Genomic DNA, 16,434 nt, shown 5'->3' with positions numbered 1-16,434 from the left:
GTGCTAAGATGCAGTACAGCTAGAATTGCCATTCAGCTTTTAATCTAATAGAAGAGCTTTGCTCAGCCCAAATAGTTGACTTTTGTAGCCTAATAAATGGCTAAATGTTGTCAATTGTAAAGGTGGTTTACTTGAGAGTGCTTGCATCAGGGTGTATTTGTCTGTATGTTTGCCAAATAACAGAACAATAAACCACTTTTTAGAGGGTGTGCTCTCTATTTTCAGGTTTGTTTGCAAGCAGGAATACAAGGGTATTCAAGGGCTACTTTGAAGCAGAAAAATACTAAAGCAATAGGCACTTGCTTTGATGCTTCAAAAATGTCTGTTGGAGAGCCATTGGCCTTACTTTTAGATGCGTAAAACATAGTGGATGGTTTTGCTCCAAAAAATAATAAAAACCCCATCTGTAGTTATGGAAAATAGCTTCTTGGAACTTTATGAAGACAAAAGGATTGATACAGAGACACGTTAATGGGACTGGGTGTTGGTTTCAGCCGAGTCTCTGGAAGATGGAAGAGCTTCAAACAGGGGTCTGTGATGCTGTCCATTTGCCATGCCATGGGTCTTTTACTGAAATTCATGCTATAGGTTTCAGATGGAACAGTGGAGTAGGGACAGTTTTCTTACAGAGCTCTCTTTTGGACACAGTCTTATGAGCAAGAGTGAAGCCAGTTACTCACCAGAAAAATATAGATGATCCAAGCTGCCAGGCCACAGATCCATGTTTTATCAGCACCACCTTGCCTTTCTGTTGGCTGATGGATGGGGTCTAGGTAGAGGCCTGTAACCTTGGTGTTTGGGATGGGGTCGAGGAAGGTGGGTTTGAACTTTTAAGGCTAGCAGGGTTTTGGTGCAAAACCAGTCTCTCCACGTCCCTGCTGGTGTCCCCATGTACAGACTGCCTTGAAGTGTGACTTTCACTAGTGAGTACCTGGGGTGGGTGGGGTTCAGCATTGTTCGACCCTACTCTTAATGCTTGTAAATTACAGGGGGATGACATACACTAGGGTGGTATTTGATACCTGAGTGGGTACTGGTATTAATATTGGCAGCTCTTCATAGGTAACGATACAGGTAGAAATTATCTTTTGTGGGTGTTTTTACATACTTCCTGAACACTGCTTCTTTTGAACTTTCATTTAAAATTAAATTTAAAATTGGAGAAATCGACAAAACCATTGTTGAGGCTGTTAAAATCCTGTAAACTAGACTAAAGATCTTTAACATAAGATCCAGCTTAACATATCTCATGCCCAAGTTCAGAGGAAAGCAATGCTGTGGGCCAGGGCAGGTATCTATGCCTAGTTGGTTTGGAATGGCAGCAAACCCTCATTCAAACTGGGCTTTGACAGACACAGCCTACCCCTCTTACCTGTAGATAAGAAGTCTAAAATAGTGAAGTAAACTGACTGGTTCTGTATGTCACTAGATAATTGTGCTTATTGAATCACTTTACTGAAAAATGAAAAACATAAAGCATCTATAGGTGCTTTGCATCTTCTCAGCTTTTCTGGACTTCTAAAGAAAAAAAAGCATTTTTCAATAAAATGTTGCTTCTTTGCACTGGAAGCCAATGTGTTTGGCTTGCACTCTGATGCAGATTGCAGTGAACTTTTAATTACCAATATTATAAATAAAAGAAAGCATCATATGGAAAGACTTACATAAACATCACCTTTAATAAAAGCACTAAAGCCGTATGGCTGCTTACATAAATGTAGTAATATGTGTGTAACATAATATGTAATAACTAAATGTTAGTACATTTGTATAACTAAATGTTGGGTAGGCACAGGAACTAGCAGTGATGTTGTGGAGAGCTGAGCTCTTGTGCCTGGGGAGCAGAGCAGAGCAAAGCCAGGGACAGGGAAAGGCGCAGGGCTGACCTGTTCCTTGCTGCACTGTGCTGAACGTGTGATGGCTCGGGGTAATCTGTGCAAAGTCACAGTGAAAAGACACATCTCTCTGAATCTTCTCAAATATGGGTTTTGCAAGCACTTGAGCTTTGTACATGCTTAGCAAGGGCCTTCATCTTATTGTTGACACAGAAAATGAAGCCTCTTGTCCTGGAGCCTCAGCGTGTGTGCTGCCTCCTCATGCAAAATTTAGCACAGGCTTTGTTTGAAAGTACTCCTTGGAACATAATTTGCACATGCTTGTTTGTAGGTTGGGGTCCTAACCATCTGCATCCATCTAATGTCATGGATTTTGGTTTATTTACCTTTATTATCTAATCTTTTTCTGTGCAATGGTGGATGGATTCTCACATCCCATCTGGTTTATGCAGTGCATGGAAAGCTGATGATCAGGATTGTCTCTCTCAGGATATAGTATTTTCATATTTAATTACTTTTCACTGACACTGTACCTGCCATTAAACAGGTAAGTTAGTCACCTTATGAGTGTGCCCACTTGCTGAGTCTTTTTCTTCCTAGAGAAGATTTAAAAGAGTGTATGATCAGTTGCCTTCACTATAATCATAATTCTTACTAGAGGTTGATTCTTGATATAATGCTTTTCTCAGTCTTTGTTGTGTTGAAAAATGAAATTTCTGAAGCAGAACTTTTGGTCTTACAGCCCAAAACCTGTTGTTGTTCCAAGAGTATTTTTCAGAGAATAGGATGTGCTTGACCAAAATAAAATTATTTAATAGTAAAATGTGGCATCATAACCTTTGGCAAAACTGTCTTTGAAAAATGTGAACTGCTGCTCTGTTGGAATACACCAGGATGGGGTGGTATGAAGAAGTATGCTACAAATGTAATGGAGAAGTGGGCATCAGGAAAGGGATTACTGACATTAGGAAACAAATAATGAGAATTATAAAATGAAATTAAACTGTGATGCACCGTGTTAGCACAATTCATGTTCTGCTGCTGTGCAGTAAAAGAAGGTGCAGGTATGAGTTAGCAACTAGGGACCTATAAAAAGGGCAAGCAGTGGATTTTCAGCCTTCAGCTAAGTGAATGGTGGGCACAGGATGGTGTTTTTTAACGTGGTAAAGTGATCTCTGCCCAGAATTCCCCTTCGGGACTGTTTTTGCCAGACTGGTTAGAAACCCACAAGCCAGAGAAGTCTGGTTTTGTCCAGCCCTTCCCTGCAAGAGTGGGTGAGCAGGTACTGGAAAACAAGAAGCTCTTACACTTGTGTGTTGGATCACTTGAGGGAGTTTATTGATTTATGAGTTCACCACAAGACAAATTGTGCCATGGTGGTGCATTATTGGAGTACCTCAGCAGAGCACAGATGTACAGCTGTAATCAAATCCAAGAGATGCTGAAGAAGGCAGAAGAGTACAGGAAGAAGTGATAAATATAAGACCAACAGAAGTAGTGCCAGTGGTGGTGGTAATTCATGGTGTGGGTTTGGTACAGGCTCTGTAGACCCTTCCACCCCTGGCATGGTTGTGGTTTAGCCATGGTGCACTGGTGGCTGGATAGGGCAGTGGTGGTAAGCTACTGGTAAGGACCAGGAGATAGCGTGGGGCCAGGGAGGCTTTTAAGGCAGTGCCGCTACCTAGGGAAATGCTCATCCAACTTGAGCCTCACAGGCAGGGTGTGAAGGACAGTGGGGGGGTGTGCATGTTGGTATGTTGCTGTACTGGAAGAAAAAATAATATTGGAGTTGAATTATGTGTAGTGATCTCAGCAGCTGACAGTGGAAATTACACCCAGTGCTGGGCTGGGATGATCCATCAGCCAAGAAAAATGCAGTTACCTCAGTCATGGCTTATGCTGGCAAACAGAAGTACGACTGTAAATCTTCCTTATTTTTAGAGCTGTGCACCTTGCTCCCCCCTCTTAGGAGGCACAGGATTGGTTGTTCCCCCTGCGTATGCTGTGGGTTACTTGTTGAAGAAAGCAAAGAATCTCCAAAGTCTCAGGATTCAGCAGCATTGAAAGTTAAATGTGCACTGGAATGACACAGGTAGAAGCTTCTGTACAAATCAGAAGTGTTTGATGTGCTGCTTTCTGATGGATTTGTGCTTCTGTTAGACCAGCCCAGGCAAAATAAATGTTGCAGTTGTCAAGTAAATTCAGTTTAGTTCATCAAACTGCCACTTGAACATTGATTTATTTAAAGCAACAACCAAAATAGAACAAAAGTTCAAAGCTTTGCATTAGCCTTTAGTAACAATTACAATGAAATGAATGAATAAAGTTTCCAGTGCTTGGACTCTTTGCATGTGTAAATAATGGGCAGAATTAGATTTTATTTGTAATAAAAAAATGAAACTGAAGGCAGAAGGTGTCGCATGCAAAGCTGCAGGTGATTGCTGCTGCCCGGATGTTCACAACCCTGAATAATTTATTAGAATTCTGTATAATGAAGTGGTTAGATTAAACACCCACCCTTCTCCCAGCTCCTTCTTTCCTTCTGGAGACCATAGGCAATCTTGTTCCAATGGATTGCTTATTTCTCTGAAATTCAGAAAGTGGTTGCAAAATAGTGCCTCATTTCAAATGAGAATTTGGGTTGCTGTGGGGATGCTGTTACCTTATTTTCAAGGAATCTGATTTTATAAAGCAGATGCACATTTTGTGTATAAAAGTCAAATCTAATACTCTACATTCAATTATATCCAAATGTCTTGTGTTTCTTTAGTGTACAACCATTCAAGAAAGTGGGAAGTTTTTGTTGTTTAGGTGGTGTGAGGATTTATTTTATTTTATTTTATCTTATTTTATTTTATTTATTTTTTATTGTGTGTGTTAGGGTTGTTTTGTTTTGTGGTGGTTTTTTTTTTGTAAGGGTTTTTGTTTGTTTTGTTTTTAAATTTACTTACACACTCATGCATACTGTTAATGACACCACAGCCCAGGCTGCATTGCCCAGAACTTTGGACATGCAGCTTTCCATCTTGCATTTGGCGGCTGTAACTCAGTGGTACATCCGTATTCGTTACTTTGGCTGAAATGACATGGGGTTATTTTTGTCAGTGATGGGGTATACCATTAATTGCATTTTAACTTCAGGCACGCAATATTCTGATGCAGGGAGTTAAGGTCAATGGAATAGCTTCATTCAGAGGTTATCTGTTTTGTGTGTACACATTTGGACTTGTGTGCTTTTGTGTGTCAGAAGTCAGATAGGTGATGCCAGGTCACACGCATGCATGTGTGCACAGCCTCTGAAATTGGATGTAGTTTGCTGGAGTAAAACACACTCCAGGAGTCTATTTTGTTTGTTTTATATAGATGTTTGCCTTAAAGACTGAATGTTTTGCATGCTTGAACAGCCAGAAAAGTGTAGCTGCAGTTCTGTATGCAGTCTTGCGTCCCAGGAGAGTAAAGTCAATGTACTGTGAGTCTTCAGCAAAACACCCATGTGCTTGCTTAGTGCTCAGGTACTTGACTAAATTGAAGCAGCAGCAATTGCCAGTTACTTACGTGCTGAGTGACTGGGTATGTGGCAGGATGGTCCCCTGCAAAGACAAGTACAGCTAAAAAAGCCTTGCAAATTTACTCAAATTTCAGGGCAAGATTTGGGTGTGATACCACTGGCAGCAGACACTTTGTTAACAGAAGCTGCAGATTTTGTATTTTGGGTTACAGGAAAGTGTTTTAACTCGTTACTTTTGCAAGTTTATTTTGGAACCTTTAGAAGCCATTTCTGTTAATAATTTGCAGCCATTGCTTGTCACTGGAGGATAAAGCTTACAAAATCCTTTTTATCCTAGTAAACTAACTTGACTGGCTGTTAAATGCTTCAGATCAAAAGCACTGAACTATAGCAAGGAATTCCATGTGAAATACACATCTTGGTGATTCGCAAAGGTGCATGCAAGTACTTGCTGAACCCGGCTTTGTCCCAGTGCATTTGGTATTGGTTATTTTTTAAACTGTGTAAGCCTCAAGGGCCACTTTGTCAGCTTCCTGAGATGACTTACTGCTGAAACAGTAAACTCGTAGTCATCTCACTTTGATTAATTAACCTTTACTGCAACCATGCAGCCATTGGTCACCTTGGTTCATTCATTTAACACAGAGAGGCTGCAGTTTTTTTGAGGTTATGGACAAGATGTGCTTCATAGAGCTGATGATTTCTGCCCGCTGAGTCATCTGCTTTCACAATCCAGTGTCCATTCAGTGTATTGATGTCTTGAAGGTATTCTGTAATTTTTCATTTTAAAAAAGAAAAATCGTCAAAGGTGTTGGAGGTTATTTCATTGCAGTGCCAGAATAATACAGAATTATGGTGAGTTTAGTCCAATAAATTGTGTTATTTATCAGCTGAGTTTCTTCTTACTTGTCAGTACTAAAGCTGTGAGCATTGTATTTTTTATTAGTGTATAAATTTTTGTTTTACTGCTGAAGACAGCACAATCTCTTTAGTCAGTTGCGTCCTTGGTAAAGAGCCTTTTTCCCCCATTTCAACCTGTCCAGATACTCAGGTGATCCATGCATCACCGTGTTCTCTGGCTAATGAGCTCCACTTGCTCATCAGCCTTCTAGGCTAATGTTAGTCTGTCTGGCTGATGAAATGAGATTGCAATAAAGAGGCTGCATCAACTAAAATAGTTAAGTGGACTGTACTGCTGTTCCTGCTGTAATTTAGTAGAAATACTCTCAACTTGTTTAAAATAATGTGTTGGTGTCATATTCATTTTGTGTGGAAAAACTAAGTGTTTCAAAACACTTAAAGCCCTCTCCCTACCGCTACTTGGATGCAAAATGTAATTGTCTCTCCCTGTCCCGGCACTCCCCTTCCAGGAGCTGGATCCATCAGCACCTAACTTCATGTTGCACCACATGCATGTCTTCGATGGGTCCTGCAAGTTTCACACTGGATATCGTAAAGTTTTCATTATGTAATACATTGCTGAGATCAAAGACAGGAGTTACTTTGAAATGGAAGGTTTGAAGGAGGGAGTAGCAGAAGCACCATTTAGAAATTGTTCCATTCTCTGTAACAGACCCTGCCACTCGTTCATGGAAGCTGCCCTGTGTCTGGCTAAAGGTTTAACAAGATGAGGTACTGCAAGCAAAATTAACATTGTTGGGTTTGTTTTTCTTTCAGTGGGCGAGTTTGTGAGTGATGCTCTTCTGGTACCAGACAAGTGCAAGTTCCTTCACCAGGAAAGGATGGATGTGTGTGAAACTCACCTGCACTGGCATACTGTTGCAAAAGAGGTATATTCATCTGTTTTAATATTTCCCACCTTCCTTCTTTAGAGTCTCCTGAACACACCAGTCCACTATTGGATATTTAACTCTTGCACTTGGACCACTGACCCTGTTTCATAGCACTGGATTTTTTATTCACGTCCACTCACACCATGTTTTCTGCCTTGTTTGGCTTCTTATGTTAGTGCTGCTCTGGAGCTGAAGATTGATTACTAATGCCTAGGCTTTGCCTTTTATCATTGTCCTCAGTATGGATATTGGTATGCCAGGTGCTTCACAGAGATCAAACAGGCTTTAAAGAATGTGATACATGAAATTCAGTGTAAAAGGGTAAGAGAGCTGATAACACATAGGACTAGCTGAATGCATTTTGCAGCCAAGCACAGTTTTTACAAATCACCAGTGATTTACTGAAAACAGAAATAAACCTAATGTTATTATTGGACATTTTTTTTGTCCCTATGTACAGAGGCTTTAGGAATAAGAATGGAGATGAGCTACAAGATTTCTGGCTGCTCTTAATTGGAACCTCTTCGTTTGTGTGTTATCCCACCTTCTGGAGATCAAAATTGAAATGTGCTCAGCAGCTTTTCAGTTTTTGCTTGAATCATACTGTTGTTCCTCAAATGAAGTGTTGAAGGCACCAAGCTTCGTGCAGGCAAATCCTAGTCTATTTTAAGTATATGCAAATTTGGAATGGCATAGCCCTGAAGAACACTATCACTGTGCACCATTGAATTATTTTCCTTTTTTTATCCGTCCTATATCACTACATCTTTCTGTCCTACATCACTATTTCTTTAAGGTATAATTATGCATTACTGATTTCCAAGCAAGGCTAGAAGCTGTCAGAGCAGATAAAGTGTGTTTCCAGTATGATAGGTATTTTAAATGTTAATCTGTCTTGCAGTGAACTCTTCGGTAACATTAATACATCAGGATCAGGATTAATATGTCAAATTAAACAGTATTCTGCCTTCAGGTTTGCTGCTTATGGGGCAGAGCCTGTGAGGATTTTACACAAGAGGGTGTTGTCATGTATGTGGGAGGAGACAAGTCTTTCTATAATGGGAAAGATTAAAGGGCAGTGAAAGGGAGAGCTTGTTGCTTACAGTGGTCATGTGGACAAAGGTAGGGAACTACTTACCATGCGGTTAGTGAATGCACACATGGCTATCCTAAATAGTCTCTCAAAATCCAGAGACCGTGCAGTTCACCAGCTTCCAATACCTAGGGCATTACACGGCCCCTTACATTTTCTTAAGATCTGTGACATTTTTTCTAGCTTCCTCCATGACAAAATTGTTGATGTTTTCTATTTTCTATAGTCCTGTAGTGAGAAGAGTATGAATCTGCATGACTATGGCATGCTGCTGCCCTGTGGAATTGATAAGTTTCGTGGTGTGGAGTTTGTTTGCTGCCCGTTAGCAGAGGAAAGCGACAATCTTGATTCAGCTGATGCCGAAGATGATGATTCAGATGTCTGGTGGGGAGGTGCTGATGCAGACTATGCAGATGGAAGGTTAGAGTGACTTTCTATCCTTCAACTTGTCATTATCATTGTATTAAAATGCCAAAAATCTGTCTAAAAGACCTCTGTGTGTAAGAGTCACTGCTCCTTGTAAGTGAACTGGCAACTACAGTGGTAGAACACATCAGTGTTCTCATTTATTTTTTACTTGCTGCAGAACAGCTTTTTGTTAATAAGCTTTTTGTTAATATCATTCTTGTGCTTTTGATGCCCTCATCATTTCTTCAATGAGAAATACTGCCATATTAATAACAAAAATGCCTAAGTGCATACTTTCTGACAATCAAATGGTAAGTGCTTGTAGTGGTTTAACCCCAGCCAGACAGCTTGTTCACCCACTCCCCCACCTTCTTGCCCTCCCCCTACTCCTGGAAGAACGGAGAGGAGAATCAGAAAGAATGCAGCTCCCACGGGTTGAGATAAGAACAGTTTAGTAACTAAGGTATAACACAAATCACTACTGCTGCCACCAATAATAGTAATGATAAAGGAAATAACAAGGGAAGAGAATACAACACTTCATCACCAGGTGACCGATAACTCGCCCCCCCAGCCCGACCAAGCACCGACCAATACCTCCTCCAACCCTGCAGTCCACTTAGCCCTTCCAGGTAACTCCCAGTTACATCTTGGGTGTGACGTGCTGTGGTATGGAATACCTCTTTGGCTAGTTTGGGTCAGGTGTCCCGTCTCTGCTTTCCTCCCGGCTTCCCCTTCGCCCTGGCAGAGCATGAGGCTCACAAAGTCCTTGGCCAAACCAAAACGTCATTATTATCAGCTCTGTTCCCAGCCCAAAAGTCAAAACACAGCACTGCACCAGCTACCAAGAAGGAGAAAAATGACTGCTACTGCTAAACCCAGGACAGTGCTGTACTCTTTTAAGATGCTTCATTTGCAGTCCAGGGTACTGCAGCAGATATTCAGCCAACATAGCCGTTGGAGGTTTTGGAACATCTTCATTCATAATAGGTATTAACCGTGTGCCATTATTACTGTAAGAATATTTTTCTGCTGACAATTACTTTCTAAATGTGATTTAAAATAAAATCTGTTTTAATATCTAGCTTCTGACATGCTGCGAAGGTGGAGTATGGAGTTTTCCTTTTCAAGACAGCAGTGGATGGGAAAATACCACTCTTTTCTTTACCGTTTAACATCCCCCATGCACATAAGCTAATTTTTAGCCAAATACAGGTTATGACTGTGTTTAACTGAGTGGTCTGGTGCTGCCAAAGCCTTTTCATACTGCTCTTTTGAGCACCTTAGCACTTACAAGACCAGAGTATAGTGTTACATTCTTGCAGCTGAACTCAAACAACTCTTAAGATCTACATTCCAGTTCTGTTTTATGCTCCCTATACTTCTGTCACTTCATACTGTCCTAATGCAGTGTTTCTACTTCCTAGTTTATAATACTGCATCTTTTACAAATAATATACAAAATCCAGACCTTCAGGCTGATTACTGGTGATTTCAAGGAGAGCCCTGAAAATACATGAGGACTAAATCAAGTGAATGATGTGGAAAGTTAATAGATAATCCAGATATAAACAAGTTCAGAAACAGTGTAGAAATGAAGAACAGAGATTGAATTGCTGTAACTTGGTGCAAATAGATGACATTAAAACAGTGAAAAATTAGAAACCATGTCATGGTGGGCATCTAAATCTTTCCTGAGAAAGCATTACCAAGTGTTGCAGGGAAGAGTTCTTTCTAGATAACGGAATAAATTTAATTAAAATACATATTTCCACATTGTTATTTCCAGTTTTCTCTCATAAATTGGAGTGGATGGTCAGGACTGCTTGATGCAAGAAACCGGCGTCAAGTAACATTGCATCTTCCACCTTGACACCTTCAGGCTTTTTTCTGCCTTATGCTTCCAACAGCTGTCAAAGTGTCACAATTTATAACCCTATCAGAACCTTTGGATTGTTGCTGTGTCACTTCTGTATTTTTCATTTAGATATTGACTGGAACACATTCTCTTAAAATCAGAACTGAGTGCAGACCTTCTTCTAATTGAGGCAAATTTGCCTTTTATTTCATCATATATATATGTATGTGTATATATATATATTTCTGTTTGTATGTGTATGTATCATATATGTGTGTGTGTATGTGTATATATATACACATACACAAGATGGTATCTTATATATCTATTAAATGTCTTATCTATATATATTTATAGCCATATATAAAATAAATAGATAAAAAGCTTTTGTTTCATATATTTGATCAAAAATTTCTGAAATATTTTAAATAAGAGTTCACAAGGGTATATATAGAATACCTCTGTTTGTATGACAGCCCATTTCTGTCTTTTTCATATTTGTCACTGAACGTTTAATTTACTACTCTAGCCCATTTTATTCCTCATAAAGGAGTTTAGTATCTGAAGAGATGAGTTCAAGAATAACTTCATAAATTTTGTATCCTCTAGGAATAGAAGCTGTAATTGCATTTGAATCTATTTCTGAAGCTCCAAGCAAATACTGATTTTTTCAGGGTTTTTTTTTTTATTATTATTTTTTCTCCTCCCATAGAAGTGCATGCAAAAGGAAAATTAAAAGATCCTTTTATAGGGCACTTCAGCTGCAGATGAAGAGCCAAGCAATTTGCAGGTTTTTTACACTGACTAACTCATATTTCTTGCTGCCTTTTCAGCTTCCCAACTGCATTTTAAACATGTGTACTGGTGCCAGAAATACTCTTGCAATTTAGTCATATGGAAAAAAAAAAAAGAAAAAGGAATTACTCATTTTTTATGCATCAGTGGGTGGTAGTTAAGATTGTGTGTGTGTATATTCATATATGTATGACCATATGTTTGTGTGAATGTAAATATATATATGCCTTAGTCCTAAGCTGATGGTGAGGCAGAAAGGGAGAAGTAGGGGGACACTTGCCTAATGCTAAATTCACAATATGCTGTGCACCTCTGTTTCAAGTGCTTACTAAAGTCCGTATTTTTCGCCTTGCACGGATGATCTCACATTGATGATGTTTGCTTTGTCTTGGAAGCCTTCAAAGAGTTCAACATCCCTTTCTGTGTAAATACATCCTCAGCATGATGCTGTATGAAGGGAAGAGAAGGTGCTGGTAGCTTGTACACTGGCTAAAGCTAGTGCCACTGTTTAGCAGCTCTGAAGCAAAACGCTGTCAGAGGGGTTTACGTTCTCCATGGAGCCTCTGTCTGAGCAGGGAGGGGGTACGTTGTTAGTACATCAGTTGGGCAGAACACCATGAAAGTATTTTCCTCATTCAGCAATAGCTTCTACTGCAGTTAGATCAGCAAGGTGCAAGTTGTCAGTGTCTTCCAGTTGACAGTTTTTAAAGCACACTGGGAGCATTCCAAATCATGCTGTGTTTTGGAGGGTGTGTGTGGGGGGTGCACTCACTAATCCTGAGGAATACTTGTGTTTGCTTTGCTATTTTTGTGACCACTGCTGGAAGTACTGGAAAACACTTTTATTTGTGCAAATATGTGAAAATTAGAAGATACCAGCTTGTCTTTAGGAGAGGAATTTCATGCTGTTAATCTGCCACAGGTTTGTGGTGGGAATTCCACAGCATTTCTGTTGCAGCAGTTATGGGATTGACCTTTTCTGGCCATTTCTAACCAGAGTCACTTTTTCTGGCTACAATTAGTTGTCAATACCATGTGAGTACTTCCTTTCTTTTTTTTTTTTTTTTTCTATTTCATTAAAATCCAGGTTTGGTTCTATTGTACAAATAAGGCCTTATAGATGCTTTTGCCGTGCATATCTCCATGTCTTCAGTGTGCAGAATTGCCAGGTGGGCCAGCTAGAATGTAACCCGCTCCTTGCACATAAGTAGAAACCAGTCTTCTATAAATTACTTCAGCTGCAAGATTCCATATTTTCATGTTCCTTGTTTCTCACATCTGGAGCCTTCTCCACAGCCAGATGCGATTTGTCTTTCACCTTGCCCTTGCCCAATGCTACTCCCAGGGAGTGAAACCTCCAGGCTGGCTGCTTCATGCTCCCATCTCTGTCAAACGACACTGGAAAACACTGTCACAAACCACCTCCCCATCAGTGGGTAGCAGCAGGGTGACTGCTGTGTGCCTTGTTGCGTGGGCCTTCAAAGGGCTGTGGCTGCTTTGAAACGCCCAAGTCAAAGTGAAGGTGTTTGAAGTGGAGGTGCTAACCTGAAAAGCAAATGATTATATCCTTGTTTCTCAAAAGTCCTGTTGTGACAAAGCAGAAGCCAGCAAATGCAGGTGATGTATTTTGAAGTGACTTTGTAACTCAGACTATTCAGATCTGAATTTTGAATACTTGCATTTAAGATTCTGACTATTTAGGGGAAACCACACTGCACCCTTCATTTTGTAAACGCCTTTTTCCAGACTGTGTTGTGTTTTTACCCCCAACACTTGTCTCTGGAGCACTGTGTTTTCTTTTTCATTTTGTCATGGGTATTTCCTTCTGCACAGGAGGAAGCAAAGCTCCGCAGCACCTTGTACCTGTGCCATCAGGGGCAGGTGGAGGGAGCTTGAGCTGTGGTGCCGCCATAGGCAGACATGCTTCCTACCCGGTGTCTGACCACCACTTTGGTCTGGGTGTAAAAGGATGTGGCTTGCCTCGTGGTGTGGCTTGTTCATAGCACCTGGGGGAAGGAGGGAGGCTGCATTTTGGTGACGGCATAATATACCCCTTTTCTGTTCCTGAGACCAACAGGCAGAATCTGCCCATGCTTTTGAAATTGCATCATGTCATGCTTGTCCTGAAATAGCATTAACTGACTAAGAGGTCACGAGTACTTTCCAGCAGTGGTGTTCTTTGTTGTTATCCACACCTTTAATTAAAATTTATCTTGAAGACTGCCTGAGGGGCAGCCAGACACAGGTGCTGGTTTCAGTATAGCTGCAGAGCTCTCCCTGCATAGCTACAGCTCAGTCAGGTGACCTGCAACCTCTGGCTGTCCTTGAGACTCAGCACAGCCTGGTGTCCCTCCTGCCTGGACATGGGCACTTGCTGGAAGCTTTGGTGACCTTGGTGTCCAAGGTTGAACATCTTTAGGAGTGATGGCCAAGCTGGAAATTTCCAGGGTTTGTCTACATCTGTCTCATACATGCCTGTCCTCTCACTGTGTGAGAGACCTCCCAGACTTTCCTTACCACCAGGGAAACAGGCTGTGGTGATTTTCCTTCTTTCACAGCAGGAAAACTGAGGCATGAAAAGTCTTACTGTTGAGGGTTATATCAAATAAGTCCAATGGCTCAGGTAGCAAAAAGGAGATAATGCCTTAACTTTAGCCGAGTCTCATTTTCCTGGGCAATCTGAACATATTTTCAAGGTCTAAAATAGGAGAGTTCAGTTCTCATTGTTGCTCCCTCAGCAGGTTAGGCCAACTTAATTTTTTCTATTTGTTGCATAAAATGTATTTTGGGGCTGATGTAACAATTGGGTAGTGTTGTAAATGTTCCGTTACAGGGAGTAGTGTATTTTAGAAGAGTTTGGTTTGCAGTTCCTCATAAACTTCTGCCAAGTGGTTGTTTTATAGGATAGTTAATACAGCAGGTTTTTGCTACAATAAATAATACAAAAGGGTGCAGTCATTATGTGCTTATAATTAGGCATCTTGTGAAGTAAAACTAGAATAAATCTGTGCTGCATAGCATGGTAATCACGTTCTCTGTTTTTGCAACCCTGTACCGGACTGAGTTTGAGTGCTCATCTCCCAGATTTTGAAAAAAAAAAAAGGTAGTTAAAAGTGCTGTATGGTTTTTGACTGCATAAAGAGTTTAGGGTTTTTTTGTCAAATGGTACCTGGGAAAACTTACTTTTTTCTTAATTTCCTCCTCCAACTCTAATCAAAGAAATCCCGAAAGGCTTTTAAAACTTGTCAGTTCTTTCTAATGGTGAAAGCAGTGTTGTATATGTGCCTGTTATACTGAATGATTTCCAGGGGAGTCCCTATGCTTTTAATTATCAGTCTTATTCTAGTGTCTGGGGAAGAGGAGTCACGGGGGCCCAACAGAATTGCTTTGCTGAGTAATTTGTTAAAGATCCTCACTTGACATGTAGGAAGCATACAACTCATTTCTTTCACTCTGTAGCTCTTTTTCTGTTTTTTTCTGTGCCTTAAGTGATGCAGAGATGTCAACACACGTTTTGCCTAGTGTTTTCACTTCAGGAATGTCTGTAAGTTAACCTCAACGTCAAATTACTTACAATTGAAATTCCCCAGAGTGTTGTCATTAAATCAGGCTGTAGCAAGGTGTGTTTAAATTGGCCGTGGTCAGTGCCCTGACCTGATAAAGCAGCACACCGAGTCCTTGTGGTGTGTCACACTACTGCCTTGACACAAAGTAGGCAGACAGGCAGTTGGGATGTCTGTCTGTGCCACGTATTTATGAAAAATGATGAAGTCTAAATCGGGACACATAAGCAAATAAATTTGATAGTATACAAGAGTCAACGTAAGAATTTTGAAAGCCAACTTTAATGGGGTTTAGTCATTTCTATACATGGGAAATTCTCTTTCCTTTTGTAAGTGTAGCTGTGACCAGCCTACTGCTTAATTCTCTTTGGGTCCCTGCATGGCAGAGCAGTGGGGATTTAATGTAGGCAAGAGTTAGAGGCCTGCTGATGTTTTAATTGTGAATGCGAGTAAAGCAAGTAAATGGTAAACCCAGCGTGGCTGTTCTTCAGTGTTCATCAAAAAAGGGCTATCCCAAACATGAAACCCTCTTGCTCCATCTCTCCCAATTACATCTCCTTGTGTTCCTCTCACCCTTCTTTTTACCCTACTTACCTCTTGCTCCCAAGAAGATGTATTTGAAAATACAGCATGAAAGAAAAGTATTTAAGGAATTGTTTGACCCAAGTGTATTTTTGGCCATTGCATATTAACTAAACAGAGAGATTAAGAGAACTAAACAAAATGCTGTAATCTTCCGTATCTATTGCTCTAATGGGTAATCTGGTCTCTTCGATGTTTGTGCTACAAAGAAGAAGAAAGGCAGCTTGAACATGGAGGGAAAAAGTGAGGAAGACTAGGAGGATGAGGATATGTATTGTATGATGTCGATATGTGTTGTCTCTTCCCATTTTGAAGGTATGTTTCTGTGTTGCATCCCCAGATGGGTTGGACATCCCATCTGAAGGAACAGACTTCTGACCATATGATTTGTGTTGGCTGTCAGGAGTTGGGGGTCATTTCCTTAATTATACCTGCAGGGAGGTCATATATCTGACATCTGGAGTAAACCCCTGCTTCGGCCATGTGGACCTTGGGGTGTCAGTCCCCATGTGGTGGGGAAGTTCTACACTGCTGAAGAAGAGTCAGGCCCTGAGTGGTGTCATGCTATGAAGTGGTGGTGTTGAAGAAATGAGGCAGGGGGCACATCTTTGTGAGGTTTTCACAACTTAAGTCTTTCAATTGTTATTTCTTCATACTTGCATCTAGTATGTAGTGACGTGTTTCTTGACCATTCCCTCCTCCTCTTCTATTGGTCTTACTGTTAATACTGTCTTGCCAGCACGGAGTCAAAAATCCAAGCCTTAATTAGAAACCCAGCTCTGAGCCCAGAAGATTTGTCCAAAAAATAGAAATTGGATATTTGGAGTGCTTTTGATGTTTTGACTATTCTAAAGCTAAAAAAAAAAAAAAAAGAGTTACTGATGAAGAAAAAAGGAAGGTGCTGAGGCTAAATTCTTCATTGGAAACATGCTCAGTGGAGCAAAAAGAAAATTAAAATTTTGTCTGTAGAGTGTTCATCTGTTTTCAAGCGATCTTGTT

The 16,434-nt window shown here is 40.5% G+C and overlaps 1 protein-coding gene across 5 annotated transcripts in view; it reads left to right on the top strand.

The window, feature by feature from the left end:
- APP (amyloid beta precursor protein) overlaps nucleotides 1-16,434 on the top strand; it is a 207,962-nt gene that overhangs the window by 87,726 nt on the left and 103,802 nt on the right. For all 5 annotated transcript variants that reach the window (XM_061358980.1, XM_061358982.1, XM_061358978.1 and 2 more), the window contains exons 4-5: nucleotides 7,021-7,133; nucleotides 8,456-8,649. In XM_061358980.1, the coding sequence (XP_061214964.1) occupies nucleotides 7,021-7,133; nucleotides 8,456-8,649 (307 nt within the window). The remainder of the gene's footprint in view (nucleotides 1-7,020; nucleotides 7,134-8,455; nucleotides 8,650-16,434) is intronic.

Source organism: Neopsephotus bourkii, unplaced genomic scaffold, assembly GCF_033783945.1.
Source record: "Neopsephotus bourkii isolate Nb327-2 ecotype Australia unplaced genomic scaffold, CSIRO-AGI_Nbou_v1 NB_962, whole genome shotgun sequence".
Classification (NCBI taxonomy): Eukaryota; Metazoa; Chordata; class Aves; order Psittaciformes; family Psittacidae; genus Neopsephotus; species Neopsephotus bourkii.
This window is presented reverse-complemented; position numbering and strand designations above follow the sequence as displayed.